The sequence below is a fragment of the Branchiostoma lanceolatum genome, chromosome 11, assembly GCF_035083965.1.
Source record: "Branchiostoma lanceolatum isolate klBraLanc5 chromosome 11, klBraLanc5.hap2, whole genome shotgun sequence".
NCBI classification, from domain to species: domain Eukaryota; kingdom Metazoa; phylum Chordata; class Leptocardii; order Amphioxiformes; family Branchiostomatidae; genus Branchiostoma; species Branchiostoma lanceolatum.
In genome coordinates, this window is record NC_089732.1 from 568,200 (window position 1) to 585,443 (window position 17,244).

Consider the following 17,244-nt stretch of genomic DNA (forward strand, 5'->3'; position numbering starts at 1 on the left):
GTAGGTTAGCAGAACTCAGGCTCAGCCAAGCAACTCAAAAGGAGGGAGTTGTTAGGAAATGGAGCTCACTTGGAGAGTATCAAAAAAGCTTTGTAAAGATGTCAGAAGTATCTTTCAGTTAGAGACAACACTTGTTTTCATTGAGAGTTGTGACTAAAGATGAATATTTTCTCCAGCTTGATACTATTTCTAGCATCAAAACTTGGAGCTTTCTTGTTGGAATAATGATATGCTTCTGTGGGGACCAAATATCCAACAATTTACGATTTTTGCTGCAATTTCATCATTAACAAGTTATGAATCAAGTGTTGTCTCTAATTCGAAAATATTCAAAGGCACAGAGAGGCATGCAATTATCATTCTTAAGTATCACACTGAAGTTACTCTTTATAACGTCATGTTCAGCTTTACATTTATATTTTGCTTCACAAGCGAGTGAAATTTTACATTTGACGTGCTTTAAGTTTGCCACCATTAAGCATAATGCTTTTATGCAGTTACGAATATTCCTTACCCCATGCAGGCTAGTCAGCCATGGACATTACGGTGCGTTAATTAGCGCACGCTCGTTAAAGACGAGACCGTGACCCCGTGCGTTGGACGTGGCCCAAGCATCACCCGACTTACCGGCCTGGAACGTTAGCGGGTACGTGAGCAGGTATCCGTTGTCCCACACGTACAGCGTGTTGTCCCGCGGGTTGTAGTCCACCTGGGTGTTGTAGCCGTACTCGTTGTAAAACGGGAGGTTGATGTTTTCGGCGTCTCCCGTTGTCGTGTCGAACGTGTACACCAGCTTCCCTCCCGTATCTACGGGTTGGACATACCGCGTGCTCACCACGTAAAGTTTCCCACACAGCATGAACGTGTTTGTGGCCGCGCGCTTGTTGTAGTTCGTCTCCCAGGTTTCTTCGACAACAAGGGAATCCGGGTCAAGTTTTGCAATCACCATTCTTCCCTCGCTTTCCTCCGTGGCGTAAATCGCCCACAATCCGTTCTCGTCCACCGCTAAGTCGATGTCCGACATCCCGCCGAAGCGATATGGAGCCTCGTTGTGGTGCCTCGCTCCTGGAAGCTCCTTCTGTAAGTCTCTATTTAACGTCGACAGGTTAAATTTGATGATGCTGGGCGATCGTTCCTTGTTGTAATACGCAGCTCCGTCATACACTACAAACCCTGTCCCGTCGACCTTATCCGGTAGCGGGATCGTACGCGATGGCTTCAAGTCTTTCAGGTCGTCCAGGTCAGCGTATTCGTCCACGCTTATCGTGTTAAAGGGTCGCCAAGGCATGACGTAGATCTTGCCCTTCCCCACGCCAGGGACAGGGTCGCGGTACCAGCTCCCGATCTTGGTTCCCATCTGGCAGTGCGTTTCCGGCGCGCCCACAGATTCCAGCGTTCCCGGACACTCAAAGACTAACATGGGTAAATTACAGATCACAAACACATCAAGACGTACTGGGTCTACTCTAACCGTGCTCCTTGTCTTAAAACACTCCACATCTTAACTACAAGCTGTTACATCTTAGAACACATCCTTGGAACCCTAGTCCGTCTAAGACATCCGCAAACCTTCCCATGTGTCACCAGCTTGCCCACCAAGTTACATCTTTCCCCTTCTTGCAGTTGACAGAAGTTATCCAGAAGTTATTGATGAACTTACTTAGTAAGAAGTTAGTCTCACACACTGGCTAAAAAAGTCACTTTGTTACAGCATGCTTGGATGTATTGGAAAAAACAAACTGGACTTTACTATATTCCAGATATATTCATGGCAAAATAGACTTGAATCAGCTTTAACTGTTGGTTACTTTATAACATGTTTCTACATTTGGTATATGTGGATTTTACACAATTGTCAAGGTTTTTGGTACATACCGGTAGCTGGGTAAAATACCCTTTTTCCAGGCAGCAATATTAGAACCATATTTCCAATGAATCCAAGCACAACTGATATTTAATCTTTACAGTGAGTTGATGTTCAAGTTCAGACTTCCAGATTAGTGCAAACTCCAACCAGAAGCGTCAGGAAAGCGTCTCTGTCTACTCTACATGACTCGTGTGAGACTGAACGCTCGTCTAGGTTAGACTTTCTCGCCCCATGCGATGACATGTCGGGAATGGAGTGAGTGTGCATGCGGAGAGGAAAGGAACGGGCACCCAAGGCATGATGGGTACCCAGAGGCATGATGGGAAGGGTACTCACAGCTGGACACACAACGAAAGAACACTTCGAGGTACTTGTAGGTGTCGGGGCACGGGTCCTCGCCGAACACCCCATCGAGCGCGGGAACCACACACTGAGATCTGTTGTTACATCTAGACACGACAGGATCGGAAAATGGCAACATGACTGGTCAGGGTGGTACAGTACAGGGCTGAGCCACTAGGGGGCGTGCATGTATGTGTGCGTGCGTGCGTACAGGCGGGACAGCGCAGGCCGGAGGTACGAGGGTTACTCACTGTGGGTGAGACATTTAAAATGCACCTCCAGGAATTTGTACGTTTTTGGGCAGGGGTCGCCGCCAAACGTGGCGTCGAGAGCGCCCACCTTGCAGCTGGAGTGGCTGTTGCATCTAGAGGCAGAGAGAAGAAAGGTGAGTACACATCAGGTAAAACATCCTGCCTCCGTACACTACAGGTAAAACACTCTGCCTCCGTACACATCAGGTAAAACATACTGCCTCCGTACACATCAGGTAATTTGCGTAACAATTGATAGTTCGAGGTTAAAACCTGCTGTTCGACAAATCTTGAGTCACTGACTGTGGTGCTACTTGAAACGTCTGACCGTTTCCAAAATCATATCCAATTGCTTGAGTACCTGTTATTTGGTATATCGTATTACCTGGATGTCTAACCTTCATCGAGGTAAAAAAATCCTACCGCGGTCACGTTCGCTGTACCTTTGTTTCCTCATACTGAAATTGCGTCTGCCTTGGTCTTATTTCTGTTAGCTATCGGCTATATTTTCAAGGGCACATCCCCAACTGTTCCAAGAAATAATCCTGCTTTGGAAAACCTGTCCTACCGTGAAAGTATGACGAAAGTGCCCGGGCCTTACTCACTTCCTGACAGGCAAGGACATGTTTATCCCTAAGGCTACAGGCAGAGTCTGTAAATACTTGTTCAGCTTACAGCTCAGCTGACTAGAACAGTCTGAGTCACGCTCTGGCACCTTCTTAGATACATAAACAAGCATCCAGCATAAATTCCAGCCTGTAGGAGTCGTAGTTCAGTTACACAAACTGATCTAAAATTAATGTCACTTTCTTTGGTGCTACATAACTGTAATTTCTGTCTTTTCTTTCCATCGTGCAGTTCCTTTTTTCTCAACACGACACTAAAGCTGTTTTATTTCAGTTGCAATATTCATTTTTAAGAAGTCAAAATAATTGTTATCTAAAAATCATTGCAAAGTTACGCTATGTCTACTTTCTTAGGTACCACTAAACTGTAATAATTTTTTTTTCTTTCCCCTCTCTGTTACTTAAAGTAAAAGCATCAAATTATATCATTCTATATCCTATTACGAAGGGTAAGCAATGAAGGAACTATAAACTGAACACATTGTTTAGTACATCCAGACACAAAAGTTGCTACTGGTGTAAGCCAAACAGAAAATAAATCCTCTCTCTTCCCAGGGCTGATGGAAAACATGCCACAGAACCTAGCGACAAAAATGGGTCAACATTTAACAGTCTCAGCGAAACTGACATGCTCCAAACAAGGTCCCGTTTCTGAAAAATGGAAAGCAACTCATGAACGCAACTCATTGGGGTTAGGGAACAATAAGAACACATGCGTGCTAACCTATTCTGTACTCTAGCCAGACACATGTATATGTCTAGGTAGAGACTGCAACAGAGCAGAATCAGATTCTGCTGGTAGATATCCCGACCAGAGTCTTTCTGTGCAAATGGCTATTCGCTAAAATTTTTAAAAGGGCTGAACTTTTCAACTTCCATTCATGTCACTTCAGATTAATGGATTGACTTGAAACTCAGGATTACATATAAAGGGAGACCTCCCTAACACATTCCTAACATCCTGATCGTGTGGACAGAGATTCTGATCGAAAATTCTACCGGTAGATTGCAATCTCTACCAACATATGTATGTATGTATGCTCTGCCACATGCAGGGATGCCGAACTACATCCATGCCCACAGCTGCGAAAATAAAACACAGTTTGCTAAAACACACGCATGGCACAGTGGTCCACTTAACGTTACATAAAATAAAACATCTGAGCGTGTAACGTTACATCTTGGTTGAAAATGTCTGTATAATTTTGGCAATTCTAATTATGCTTCAGTAATAGAATTTAACACAGATAAAGATAGAAGAAAGTTTCTAGAAAAACTTAAACAGCACAAATGGTAACTTTGCAGAAAAAACAGTTACCAAATTGCTATGTATGATGTCCCTTAGCTTAGGTTACATGTATATCAGGCTACATATGTACAGTTCGGTCAGACAATATACAAAAAAGACTAGAGGCACCCCCAGAGCACAATCAGCAGACACTATAACAAAAGGAGACAATCCCTACATTAATGCTGTTTTGATCAACACTCATTGTCTGAGATTCTTTTAAAGGCTGTTTGTATATGAAACTTTTTAATGACAAGGATTTAAATCAAGTCATTAAATCTGCTTTTATATTAATCTACTCAAAAATGTACACAATTCAGTACTGTCTACATTGCGTTCCATGTGCAGCTTAGTTGATTTTTAAATAAAAGTTTGAAGTTCAAACAAAATCAGAATCCACAAAAACCTCACCTGTCCGACATGATCTTGAGCGAGTCTGGGTGGCGGCAGTTGGTGTTGCGCATGCGGCGTGGGTTCCGCGCACACGTCAGGTTGTCCGTTCGCCCGTAGTTCGCACCCTCGATAAAGATGACGCGATGGCTCGGGCAGCGCAGGTTAATCACCAGCCCCTCGCAGGCGATCTCGCGGTTCGTCGCCGTGGGGAAGCCAATCGGATGCACCGCTGCTGTGGTTGCCATAACAACAGAACATCACGTTACTTGATCCTCAGAAGCCATACCGATACACAAGAAGCCAATGGACTACAGCAATGATTTTTATTATTTGGTCTAGTGTCAATCATTGAAATATTCCCCAGCCAAGGAATAGGAAAGAGCAGAATAGTTCCAGATGTACATATATACTTACAAGACCAGTATACAGGGTGAAAACTATCATCTTTTCTGGAGTTTAAGTCATACAAAAATCATAACTGGAAGATTTGAAACTACTTATCAAACCAACTAAAGGCTTCCACGTGGAGGAGTTGCCATAATGAACTCAATGAAACAACAGAGCTTCAGAATTGGTGTGTTCCACAATGAGGCAGCTAACTATGAATATCATACAAGCAAACAAACAACAAACAAGCCTTACTCTCGTTCCCGAGGCTGAGTCCCATCAGCAGCAGGACGAGCATAGACAGGAGCAGCTTCGCCGTCAGCTGGGGTGTTTCCATGGTTACGGGGACGACCTCCGACGGGTCACATGGAAGTGCGGTCTGCAACAAGAGAAATAACGTCAGTAAAGATTGCAAAATTTGAACAGCATGCCGAACTACCAAAACTATAAAAGAAATATGTAGCAAACAAAAATGATGGATTTTTGTTGAAGTTGACTATACTGTACATCAATGCCAGGGCTGTCTCCAGCTTTAAATTTTTTTTGTCAGTCATTATATGGGAATTCATTTTCAAAAACCACTGCAAACGCTTTTGTTCTATCTTCTGCCTACATACCCCGTTTCACAAGAACTTAAAATCACCACGAACACTCCACTTTCTCCGTACCACAAAATAACATCCGTGCTGTCATTTCCCATTTTACAGTACAACTTATAGGAAGGCAAACATGGGAAAACAGTGATGACAGTTCCACACCAGCGTCCCCAGTAGTAGTGGCAGTACCAAACCTGCCCCAGGACTGGCAGCCGGCCACAACAAGCTCAGCTTCTCTCTCCCACAGGCACACAGGACTATAATTATCCTGCCGATTTCAACCTTTCCAGTATTTAGTTACCATGGAGATCCCAGCCCCCCTCTAGACTCTCCCAGGGTTCGGGTTAAATGTGGAAAATTGTCTAATTTCACCACAGCTACTGATGTAATCTCTAAGCAAATCTATGGTGGCAGTGACATTTTTCAACTGGCAAAAGCAGTATCATGACCGAGCCAGCGAGTGTCATACCGTCATTTCCACTGATACATCTGCTTGAAGACGTAACTGCAGAGTGGTTTTATGTTCACTAATATTTTTGTCCAATACTGTAGCATATATGTGACTATAGCACTGCCGCAAAATTAAAACCACCGCGGACGCTCCATTTTCCACTTGGTGCGAAATAAAAGCCACATGAACTTAAATGCATTTACAGTAACTGCTGTACAGCTATAATGTGTCCAAAAACAGGGTCTTTCACCCTAAGGTTCACTGACTCCATGTAGAAGGTTCTGGGTTTGCATCCCAGCTGTTGTTCCTCACTCAAACTCTGCGCTACTGGAAAGGGTTGCCGTCCTTAGGACGGGGCGCTAAGCCGTGGTCGACCCTTCAGTGTGCTAGTAATTGAAAAGAGCGCCGGCGCCACCGCCAGTAATCCTCAGAAATAAGAGCTCAGCAGGATACAAAGGAGAAGAACGAAGGAAATTTCCCCTGAACACTGAACCCCATCACGGCATCAGTACATGGCATACTGTAAATGCAGAAATGTCCACGGTGGTTTTATGTTCGCGGTTTTCGTAGTGAACTTTCAGCGCAAACTTAAATCCACCGCAAAACTTTTTGCCCACCGATGACTGTAGCGCTATTATTGTTTCAAACGCCAACTTTAAACCACCGCGAACACTACATTTTCTCTCTACCGCGAAATAAAAACTATGCAAACTTAAATGCATTTACAGTACCAACTCCGCTTCCTGGAAATGGCCAGAGGGAAAATGGCGTTCTATATGCTAAAATTGGAGCGGCTACATTTCCGTTCCCATTAATATGATAATACCATCCACCTGCCACTGATCTCATTTATAACATCACCCCCTGGAGGCAGCCATGGAGTTCTGATTACTCTCAATTTCTGGTCCCCAAACCACAGATATGGGTTAGAACAGGTCAGGGGGCCATACCAATTTAGCTCCTGGGACATTTAACCTTTAGTACACTGAAGTAGCTGTTTGGCACCCGATTCCCTATTGGTTACAGAGTTAGGCAGCAGGGAGAAGGTTAACATATATAACGTAGAGTAAAAATGATGAAGACCTCAAGATAAAAACAGAAGGCTGGAAGGTTAACTTGAATCTGACTGTACTCTCTCCCTTAGACTGTACCAAGGTACAACATATACTGATTTAGAGTTTTCCCTCGGACTCTGTTTTCATGTTGATCTTTAACATTGGCATGATATTCTTTATGGTACCACAGAAACCACAACGTACAAGTTAAATTGGTGCTGCCACAAGTACCTTTTTCCTGCCATACTCTGAAGTGTCTGTCATGTCACAGAATTGCCTGATATCTAGAGAAATAACCTACAAGGCTCAACATGACACTCGAGATAAGTACTGTCACACTGTAGTGAGGTCTAGGACTGGCAGCCAATTTGGACGGGATTTATTTTTGATAAAGCAGTTTCCAGGTCCAGACTAGCGGAGTGCCTGACCAGTATGGAAGAAGAAGTGTTGGTAAGAATGAATACAAAGTAGCCTACGTTACACAGCCTCTCACTGTCAGGGGCCTGCATGTTACAGTGTTCAGCTAGATAAACAATAGACTGACCAGTAGAAGGGCTGCTATTGTATGATTCAGTCAGGCTAGACAAACAATAGCAAGTTCTGTGCTTGAAGTACAAACCTTCAACATGCAAATTTAAAAAATGTTTAAAACTTCAGGAAAAAAATATTTACAACTGTTAGTTGATATTAGCACTGGATTAGGTATGATGATTCATGAATTCTCTTCTTTTCTTGGTAGTCCTTTGAGGTTGAAAATGACTGTGAGGTATGATGATTCATAAATTGCAGCTAACAAATAACCAGCAAAGAAAAACTATACAAGCGAACCGGACAAGTAAGATCATAACAGCTACATTGTACATGAATCATGCTTTGCATACATTTATATAACAATAACGTCACCACACTGGAATTTGACTAAAAGTTGATTCATAACATCACAGCTAGCCTTGGGTTTTAGAGCCTGCTAAATGGTAGGTTTCTTAAGTTTTTATGATCTTTACTTGTTCTTAACTATAGGTTGAATGTGTGTTTCATTCTCAATAATATACATTACAGGTAAGGCATACACAGTCAGCCACAGGGCAGAGGAACACTGAATAGTCTCTTTGTTAAAATGTGATAACTTGAGAGCCTCTTTGTTTAGAGTACAGAGTGCATGCAGGAATGTAGAAAGATGTAAATCTTAGCATCAGTCACCATATTCACCTCAACATCAACTTCAGACAGACAGAAAGAAAAGAAGGATAGAAGGAAGAATTAAAGGCCCCCTGCAGTTCCACAGAATGCTGCTGGAGGGCCCAAACTTATATCACCTCTTCCCGAGAACAAGAGCTACGTACCACCCAAAAGTCGTGACCATAGCTTGCATAGAACACATACATACGTTTAAATTTCATCACCGTGAAAAACCTGTTGTAATTATTTATGATTCCTTCACACATCTGTTCTGTAAATCACTTGCCGCCACCGTGAAGGTAAAGTTCAGTGGAAATGTCCATATTCCTTACAATTTGTAAAGTGAAATTTTGCTACCGTCAAGATAAAGTGAACTACAGTAACCTTCTTTGGGAAGGTAATGAAAGAAAATCAGGACAATTCTCCATGTCACTTTTGTCAGTCCTCCCATTATGAACACATTCCAGCCTGACACTGATCCACCCTTGTAGTTAGTGTAACAGGAAACTGACTGTCCTACAGAAAACAGAACCCTGGCTAGTTAAACAGGGCAGAAAAAGAACAACAGGACTCTCTCAACTATACCTTTTGGGTCCCTGCCAAAAGAACTCTTAACCAACCTGTTAAACGCCTGACTGACGGTTGAAAACGTCGTAATCGCAGACGGAACTGTCGGGTCAACGCTCGTGAAAAGCGCCCATTCACGTCTCGCCAGGCAAGTCAAGGGACAACAACAAAAATGTCCGTTTGCATGAACGATCTGCTATAAAACAGCGTCAAAACATTTCCATTCAAGCACTGAATTTTCACGTCACCCTTATCCAGTTACTTCCTGTTTTCAGTCGGTCTGTATGTGTGCATGTCTGTTTGTGTGTCTGTGACTCCCAATTTCACTTTTTATTTTGCATGAATGATCAACTACAAAACATTGTCAAAACAGTTTTATTGAAAATGAATTTTCACCTTTAAGCTCATGTGCTATAGAGTTGTTACCAGCTTGTCTGTCTATCTGTGTCTACATGTGTCTGTCTGTCTGTCTGTCTGCGTCTACAGGCCTGTATCTGAATGTGTTTCTGTGATTCCAAATAAACACAATGCAGCATTGCCATACATCCTTCGTGCTGTTGTCTGTCAGTGGGATTGCAAAGTATGGGTAAGGGGGTGAAGTCTGTGACCTCTGATTGCCTTGTTTCAATGTCTTCTCTTCAAAGTTACATCTATGTTCTGATGTTTGTTGCAGTATTTGCTGTCCCCAATAATTTAACTGGTGTCCATCCATGCCCAGTGACAATGATGTTAGCCAGACATCACTGAGCTAAGGGGCGGGAAAACGTGCTCGACAAAAATGGCAACAATGCGGATGTAGCAAATTCTTGAATACACGTTACCTATTCAAGGGTAACTTGGGTGATTCTACCAAGTTGTGGGTAAATATTTCATACATGTAAGTTTCAGTACAACAATTTATTCAGCTACCAACGTAACATTTTATCAACTTGTCGATACACGGATCTTCATCAAGTGTACTATGTACATGTAAGTCACACCCGATGGAGATATTCATGCTATTATGGTTGTAATTCAAATCTTTTCTAAACCAGCCCATTTTCAAAGGAGGGAAAGGCAATATTTCATGTCCTGTTTTGACATTGACACCGACTGTTGAGCTTTTCAGTCAGAAAACGCTGTCACAAAACACAACTCATGACACAAAACATTCCAACGAGTTATTATGTAAACAGCCATGAAAAAACATTTCCGTTTTTGGTGTTACCCTCTGCAAATGAATACATGTATCTCTACTACATGTTGTATGTCTATGAATGTCATCAGGGGTGCCTAAACATTATAAGTTTTGCGGAATACATACAAATTTTACAGAATTCATATGATCCACAACTCAGAAACATACAAATTTTACATAATTCATACGATCCACTACTTGGAAACATACAAATTTTATGGAATTCATACAGATTTTACTTAAACAAGTTAAAGTTAGGATCGTATGTATGGTATTCCGTAAAGCTCCTATGAATTCCGTAAAATTTCTATGTTTCTTAGTAACAGATTGTATGACTATGATTTCCGTAAAATTCGTATGAATACTTAGGCACCCCTGTTCATGTACTGAGGCAGTGGGGTTAGTGTGAACATAGGGCATGAAGACCCCGTTCACACTCATTTTTTTTAATCGCGATTGAAGTATAATCGCGATTGAATCGATCCGATCGCGATTGATTTTTTCAGTGTGAACGCTCCCAATCGCGATTGGAACGATCCAAAACGATCCAATCGCGATTGGATTGTAACTACCTCCGGAGGTAGTTTGATTGGATTAATCGCGATCGGATCCAATCCAATCCTATCAAATTTTGAGTGTGAACACAACTACGATTCATTCCATCGCGATCGGCGGAGATTTCGGCTGGTTCCGGGGGTGGGAGGTCATACATGCGGGTACGTGGGGTCATAGTTCGCATCGCGCGGGAAAACAAACCCAATCCGCACGTCAGATCGCTCTTTTACAACAACAACAACAACAACAACAACAACTTTTCATCGTCAACAATGCCCAAGAAGAAGAATAAAACTCCGTCAGCAACTTCAGCTGGTGGTAGATGGCGCGATGAGGAGACCAGGGTCCTCATCGCAATCTGGGGGAGAGAGGAGGTGCAGGCCAAACTGGGTAACTGTCACCGAAAGAGGGACATTTACCGCACCAAGTGACAATGTCTAGCGGAAAAATAGACACAAAACAAGGACAACAAGGACAACAACAACATTTACCAGATGATCGCCGATAGCATGCTTCAATCGTGCTTCAATCGCGATCGGATCACGGCGTACTTTAATCCACTTGGCGAAAAGCAGTGTGAACGCAAAAGTTTCTTTGCGTTCAATCGCGATCGGATCGAACAATCGCGATTATACTTCAATCGCGATTGAAAAAAATGAGTGTGAACGGGGTCGAAAACTGCTGACTGCCCAGTTGTGCGACTTGTGCCTGTACAATAATGTGTGATTCATGTCAGTTGAACATCAACACTCCACTACAGGTTATGAACTGAATAGCAATCGTTACACAGCAGGTTTTGGGAGTCAAGTAGCAAGGTCAGGCAGGCTGGTCCATTTTACAGGGGAGGGGGGGCGACGTTCTGGGAACATACCACGGCAAGACCGCATCCGAGGGCATCGCCTTTTGCATGGCAGCAATGTCATACGTTTCCTCACACACCTGGGTAACCTGTAACATGGACAGGTGTTTCTGTGTTTTGACTTTACAGGGAAGTAAGGGGAGGGGGGCACAGGGAAGACCAAATACATGAGGTATACACACAGTGACAGTGTGTAAACTGCCAAAATAAAACCACCGTGAATATTTCCTTATCTACAGTAATGAAGGATACAAACCATATGTACATACAGATTACAGGTCACATAACTCACATAAAATTTGGAAAGACATTGACAACTTGGAATCTCATACAAAAGATGGAAGTAATTTTTTTCAAATGATAGGTAAAACTCACTCACTCACTATCCGGTTTATCGTAAAACTGTACACAAAACTTACATTGTGTTACAAGTTGAAATACTGGTGTATAGATCATTTTCTCTTGAATTTGGACGTCAGCAGTGTTGGCACACAAAGTGACTAACTAATTCTCTTAGTCTCCGCGGCAGACGCCATGATTCTATGTAAACATTCCGTCTCTTTGAGGTTTTCTTAAAGAAATTACCGACAACAATGCAGAAAGGACAAAGATTTCTCCAAGGTCGCACACCAATTAACACCGCCCCACTTCAAACCCAGGTACATCCTTTGAAGGTCAAAGTCTGAAGATTTCCGACATTCCAAACATTCCGACGGCTGACGTGGGTAATAATCTACCCCTCCCTACAGACAACAAGGTCGGTCCAAGGGCGCGATTGTTTACTCCAAGGTTGTTTACAGTGATTATAAAGATCTCATTAAGAGATGAACCAGCGCTGACTGGCACACACACAGACGTGTGGGGGAAATTTACAGTTTCATTAACCCGAACATGAAAGTCGGTGTCTGCGGATTTTTCTGTAACCTCTAATTAACCTTCTCTCTGCTGCCCGACCTGGAAACCAAAATAATTCCGCTGCCAGAAATTTAGCCCAGCAGGGGGAGGAACAACAATAGAAGGATTTGCTAAGTTGTGCAAAAACTGCTGAGGGATTTTGTCTGTTTTTCTTGCGTATTTCTAAACAAAACATGTCTCAAGTTTGACACAAAGCCTTGCAGTCAAAACGCTAGTCTTGCCCTTTTCATGATTTTCAGAATTCCATAAAACATGAACTGATGCATTTTACATGAATCTGAGAGAGAACTTCATGTTGAGGCTCTACTATCACACAGTTTGAATCCCAATTCTTATGCACAGTTATTCAGTATTCTTTGGACACTCACACCTCATTCACCCAGTCATGAGTGGTTTTGTTTCACCACTGAGTCATTCACACCCTATTGTTTCTGAGAAACACCCCTGAAAACTGTCCTTCATGCAGGGAGCACATTCATGAGCCATTGTCCCAGCACACTACAGGCAACAGCTGATGTGTATTCAGGGTCTCACACACTTGGAACAAATAACTACAAGAGTCAGACCATACACAGGGTTGTACAATTTGTGCTCAATCACACTCAATCACTCAAAAGTCACTTTTGGGAGTCTAGGTGAACCTCACCAAAACTTCCTCGCACAGAAAATAATTGGGGTCAACAACATATAGAATAAAGAACCCTATATATTCTATAGCTAACTTCAAAATTCTAAACAAATAATACAACAACAGTATTATCATTTTTTCTGACAACCCAATGTCAAGAATGTGCTATACAATTGGACCTTTATGTACACAACCCTACAGATATATCAAGGTACATCTACAAGGTAGAGGGTGCACCAACAGTCAAAAATTAGGGGCAAACATATATATCTCATTTTGGGTGCATGAAAGTACATATTCACCCTACTGTGAATGAGATACAGCAAAGGCCAGCTCACCTGAGTAAACATACCAGATTGCCCTATCTAAATGCTGAATAACTTTAATAAGGTAACACACCAAACCTGAATCAGACATTGATAAATCTATCACCATTTGTTGTGAATATATAATAACATTGTTTCTAAGCAACAAGCCGACCATATAAAGCTATTTGCTGTGTCAATAATTCTTTCTGAAGTCTGTTTATTTGATATATGATTACCTTGATGCCATCTTTGATTTATTTATATCATCTGATACCATATCAGAAGCTAGATCAGCATAGTGATAATGACTGGTTAACCCATTCCCCCAATTGAGATGTGCAGGCTGATTTAATTTCTTGACACTATCTGTGGTAGGGCTGCATAATTAATGGTCTATCTGTATCCTGGGATGTTTTCCCTCTAAACAGAGCTGACTGTGTGAGGCTGCCCCATCTGTGGACCAGGAGTACTCACATGTGGACGTTTCACTGACCCATCCTTCCACCCAGCTGCCTCCACTCCTAAGTGCCAAAATTCCCACGAATACACACGGCCCTTCGGCTTGTGTGTGGGCCTTGATTACCAGAACAAGTGTGGCATTAACACCGCTCATTATGGTGTGATAAACAGCCATGGTCAGCTCCCCACACTGCCATCAGCACAATCCAGCCGTAATTATCTATTTACAAAACTAAAGGGCCTGGGCTAAACAAAAGACACATGGAGGCAGGGGTGATCAGTGGAGTTACTAACACAATAGCTCACCCCCATCCACCCCACAGGCTCAGCAGAAACACCTCAGTCTGACTACCAAACATCGCCAAAGTTCTCCGCCATATGTGCGACTCTGGCATCCCAGCCAGGCCGATTGGAAACACAAAAACTCGCAGACAAATCATGTATGCCGCTGATATGATAGTCTGACACTAGAGGTCTGTACTCTGAGGAAGATTGCCAAAAAATACATTGCAAGAAAAAACTCAGACCAATCTTCCAGCAGGGATCTGCTCAGAAGTTTTTAGTACAATGGTGTGGAAAGTGTTGGCAAGGTGAAACTCCTGCATATTTTGCTCTGTATTTCCATGATAATATGAAGAAACATCTGTTGTTACCAAGGAGGCTTAAACCTCTTTGTTATCCCAGACTGTGTTTGGATATACGACTAGTCTTGCTGCAGATCATACAAGGCCAAGTCTAGCTGGAATATTTGACCCCTGCCCTAATGTTCCACAGTTTTGCTCATCAACACAGCGAGTTTTCCTGCCGATCCTTTAACCCAGACACACAAATTGGCCGGCCGTCCACAAACAAGGAAAACTGCCGACCATTTTCCTACAAATCCTTGAACCAAGACGGTGCAATTACAGGGTTCCTTCTATAGCTGCTGTCAGTAAGGGTCATTAGGTCTCCGTTTTTCCCACTCATTTTTCAGCAGAATGGCCGATGAGTCTGCAGTATGGGGGTGGTGGTTACTGTGTGTACCAACCGTGCAGCCAAGTCCACAGAGGCACAGCAAACTCCCTTTTGTTTCCCCAAACAACCCTTCTCTTTGCCAATTAACCGAGAACTAATTAAGCAGATGCACCCGTAAAGAGCTCGGACCAAGTTCACTGCACTTGTGGTTTCCGTTTGTACTATTTGTAGACCGAAAATTGTTTCCGCTTCGTTATTCTTAACAAAGAACGATTTCTTCTGTACCGTTTAACGCTATCTCTTGCAACTTCTTGGTCAAATCATCTAGGGTTGAGGAATAAGAAATTTCCCTGCCCTAGCACCAGGTGCAGGGGGTTCTGAGATAGGGTTTTAATATGTTTTGACAAGAAGCAATAATGAACTGCCAGCAGGCAGACCCAGACCTGCAAGTTTGCATACCAAATTAATGTTTTCCTTTTGATCTACCAACAAAACTTGGGGGCAAAATCACCAATCTGGGGCACGATTTGACAAACCAAACATCGGGGTGATCTTAGAGAGACGTTTCTCCCCCCATTCAGACCCACAGTTTGCTGGTGTAAATCTGGAGAATTAAGGTTGAGCTGGGCAGGGGACCACCATGTTGTTGGGGGCTTACAGACCTTCTTAACACATACAAGATCAGTTTTTCTCCATAATCTACCCCTTAAAGTCGTCCACACCACCTTTTCAAGCATTACTGTGATTCTAAGATAATTCTGGAGACATTTAGAGCGGATTTTCCCGGCCGTGGCGGCGTGTTTTGACGCTTTGCCCTGCTCCCTGCCCCGATGATTCAGGCTAACCGACATGATAACATCCTCCGGCCGAACCTGCAGACATGCCGACCGGTTTCACACACCGCACGTCCGCTTCTGTACCGGCTCTCAGGCGGACAGGGACGGATCTTAGACATGAACCACAGACAGGTTAGCTGTCTGCCATCACAGGTACGCTGTCTGCCATCACAACTCCACACAGCCTACAGCAGCCCGGCCTCGCTAACACCGCCATCTGTATACATGTCACACAACCTGGTCCGCACCCCGACACAAACATGCGCCTTATGCCGCCAACATGTCGCTCTAAGACGTCAAACTCACCTGTCTCAGACGCCTGGGGCTCGTCACAAGGTTCTGTGCTAAGGAATATCCGAGGATCGGGCACGTAAAAGCCAAGTTGGGCGATCTTTCGGCACAGACTTCAGAGCAAAAACGCAAACCGCTGCGCAACCTCCACTCCCTACCTCATACATAATTTAACATCCAGAGGATCGGGAGGGTCCTGCCACTTTTCGCGGGGGGAGGTGATTGAAATAATCCGTATAAATACGAAGATATTGTCAATATAATTTATACACAAATATATAGATTTGCTTCATAGACATGACACTAGGAGAATTGAAGTTTTGTGTACTTGTGATAACCTTTCATTCAGATAAAGGTGTTTTATTAGTATGTATATTTTATGCATATCTCCCCCTGAAAGAGAATCCTAACGCCCTGTGCAATGGAGACTGGAGGCTTGGATCCGGCTGACTGAACAACCAAAGAAGGAAATCAGAATGAGTCATACAGGAAACCGTCCGGGCGTCATTGTGTAGTATAGGCACGGCAACACGTCTCATACAGGGGAAGGAGCACGTCTCGGGGCCCGATAGGTCTCAGGGACGATCTGATCGGAGCCTGCGGCTTCCTGCCTTCGGGGGGAGGGTTGACACAGCCCGGGTACTGCCGGACAGCACCTACGGTCAAGGGATCAGTGGATAACCCGAGGACCTTATCCCACCAGCTCTCTGCCAATAGACGCCGCGGTCTTTAGATAATGTTTACATTCTATGTGACAGCTCAGCAACAAAAGAGGCATCCACTGCGTAAACAAAAACCTCGAAATCCCAGGCTTGGAGAGGGTCGGGTGAAAATGCGAGAAGAAGAGGACAAAAAAACAGGTCAAAAGGAAATAGCCTGTCACGCGCCCTTGACGACCCGTCACATCGATTCTCCAGGCTTCTCGGGACAAATGATTTCCCCTGGCGCGACAACCGACGCGCTTTTTGTGTTATCCTTCCTCAAACCTGCTGTCTGAGACTAGACTGGTCTGTACCAGACACTATAGTATAGGTTCCTGGGAAAAGAACTTAGGTTGCAAACTGTACTTTTTGACTGGCTAACTTTTCTGGCATATCATCAAGCCTATTTAAACCAAAGTTGAACTGCAATTGCCAACACAAAAATTGGATTTACCCGAATTTTCGACTTATCAGCTTCAGTCTTAGCTGTAGCTGATCAGTCGAAAATTTGGGTAAATCAGATAGCCTTCTACCAACACAGATGAAATTTCAGATCAAG

The 17,244-nt window shown here is 43.4% G+C and overlaps 1 protein-coding gene across 6 annotated transcripts in view; it reads right to left on the reverse strand.

Annotated features, from left to right (window-relative positions):
- Nucleotides 1–16,167, reverse strand: part of LOC136444768 (adhesion G protein-coupled receptor L2-like) — a 33,446-nt gene extending 17,279 nt beyond the window's left edge. For 2 of the 6 annotated variants that reach the window (XM_066442505.1, XM_066442502.1), the window contains exons 1-5: nt 16,000–16,167; nt 5,410–5,533; nt 4,786–4,999; nt 2,204–2,316; nt 628–1,413 (exon numbers count right to left, since the gene is read on the reverse strand). In XM_066442505.1, the coding sequence (XP_066298602.1) occupies nt 628–1,413; nt 2,204–2,316; nt 4,786–4,999; nt 5,410–5,491 (1,195 nt within the window). In that variant the 5' untranslated portion in view covers nt 5,492–5,533; nt 16,000–16,167. Of the gene's footprint in view, nt 1–627; nt 1,414–2,203; nt 2,317–2,460; nt 2,574–4,785; nt 5,000–5,409; nt 5,534–15,999 lie in introns of all 6 variants that reach the window. The other 4 variants (XM_066442504.1, XM_066442503.1, XM_066442506.1 and 1 more) reach the window with 4 other exon arrangements.
- Between the last annotated feature and the right edge of the window lie 1,077 nt (nt 16,168–17,244).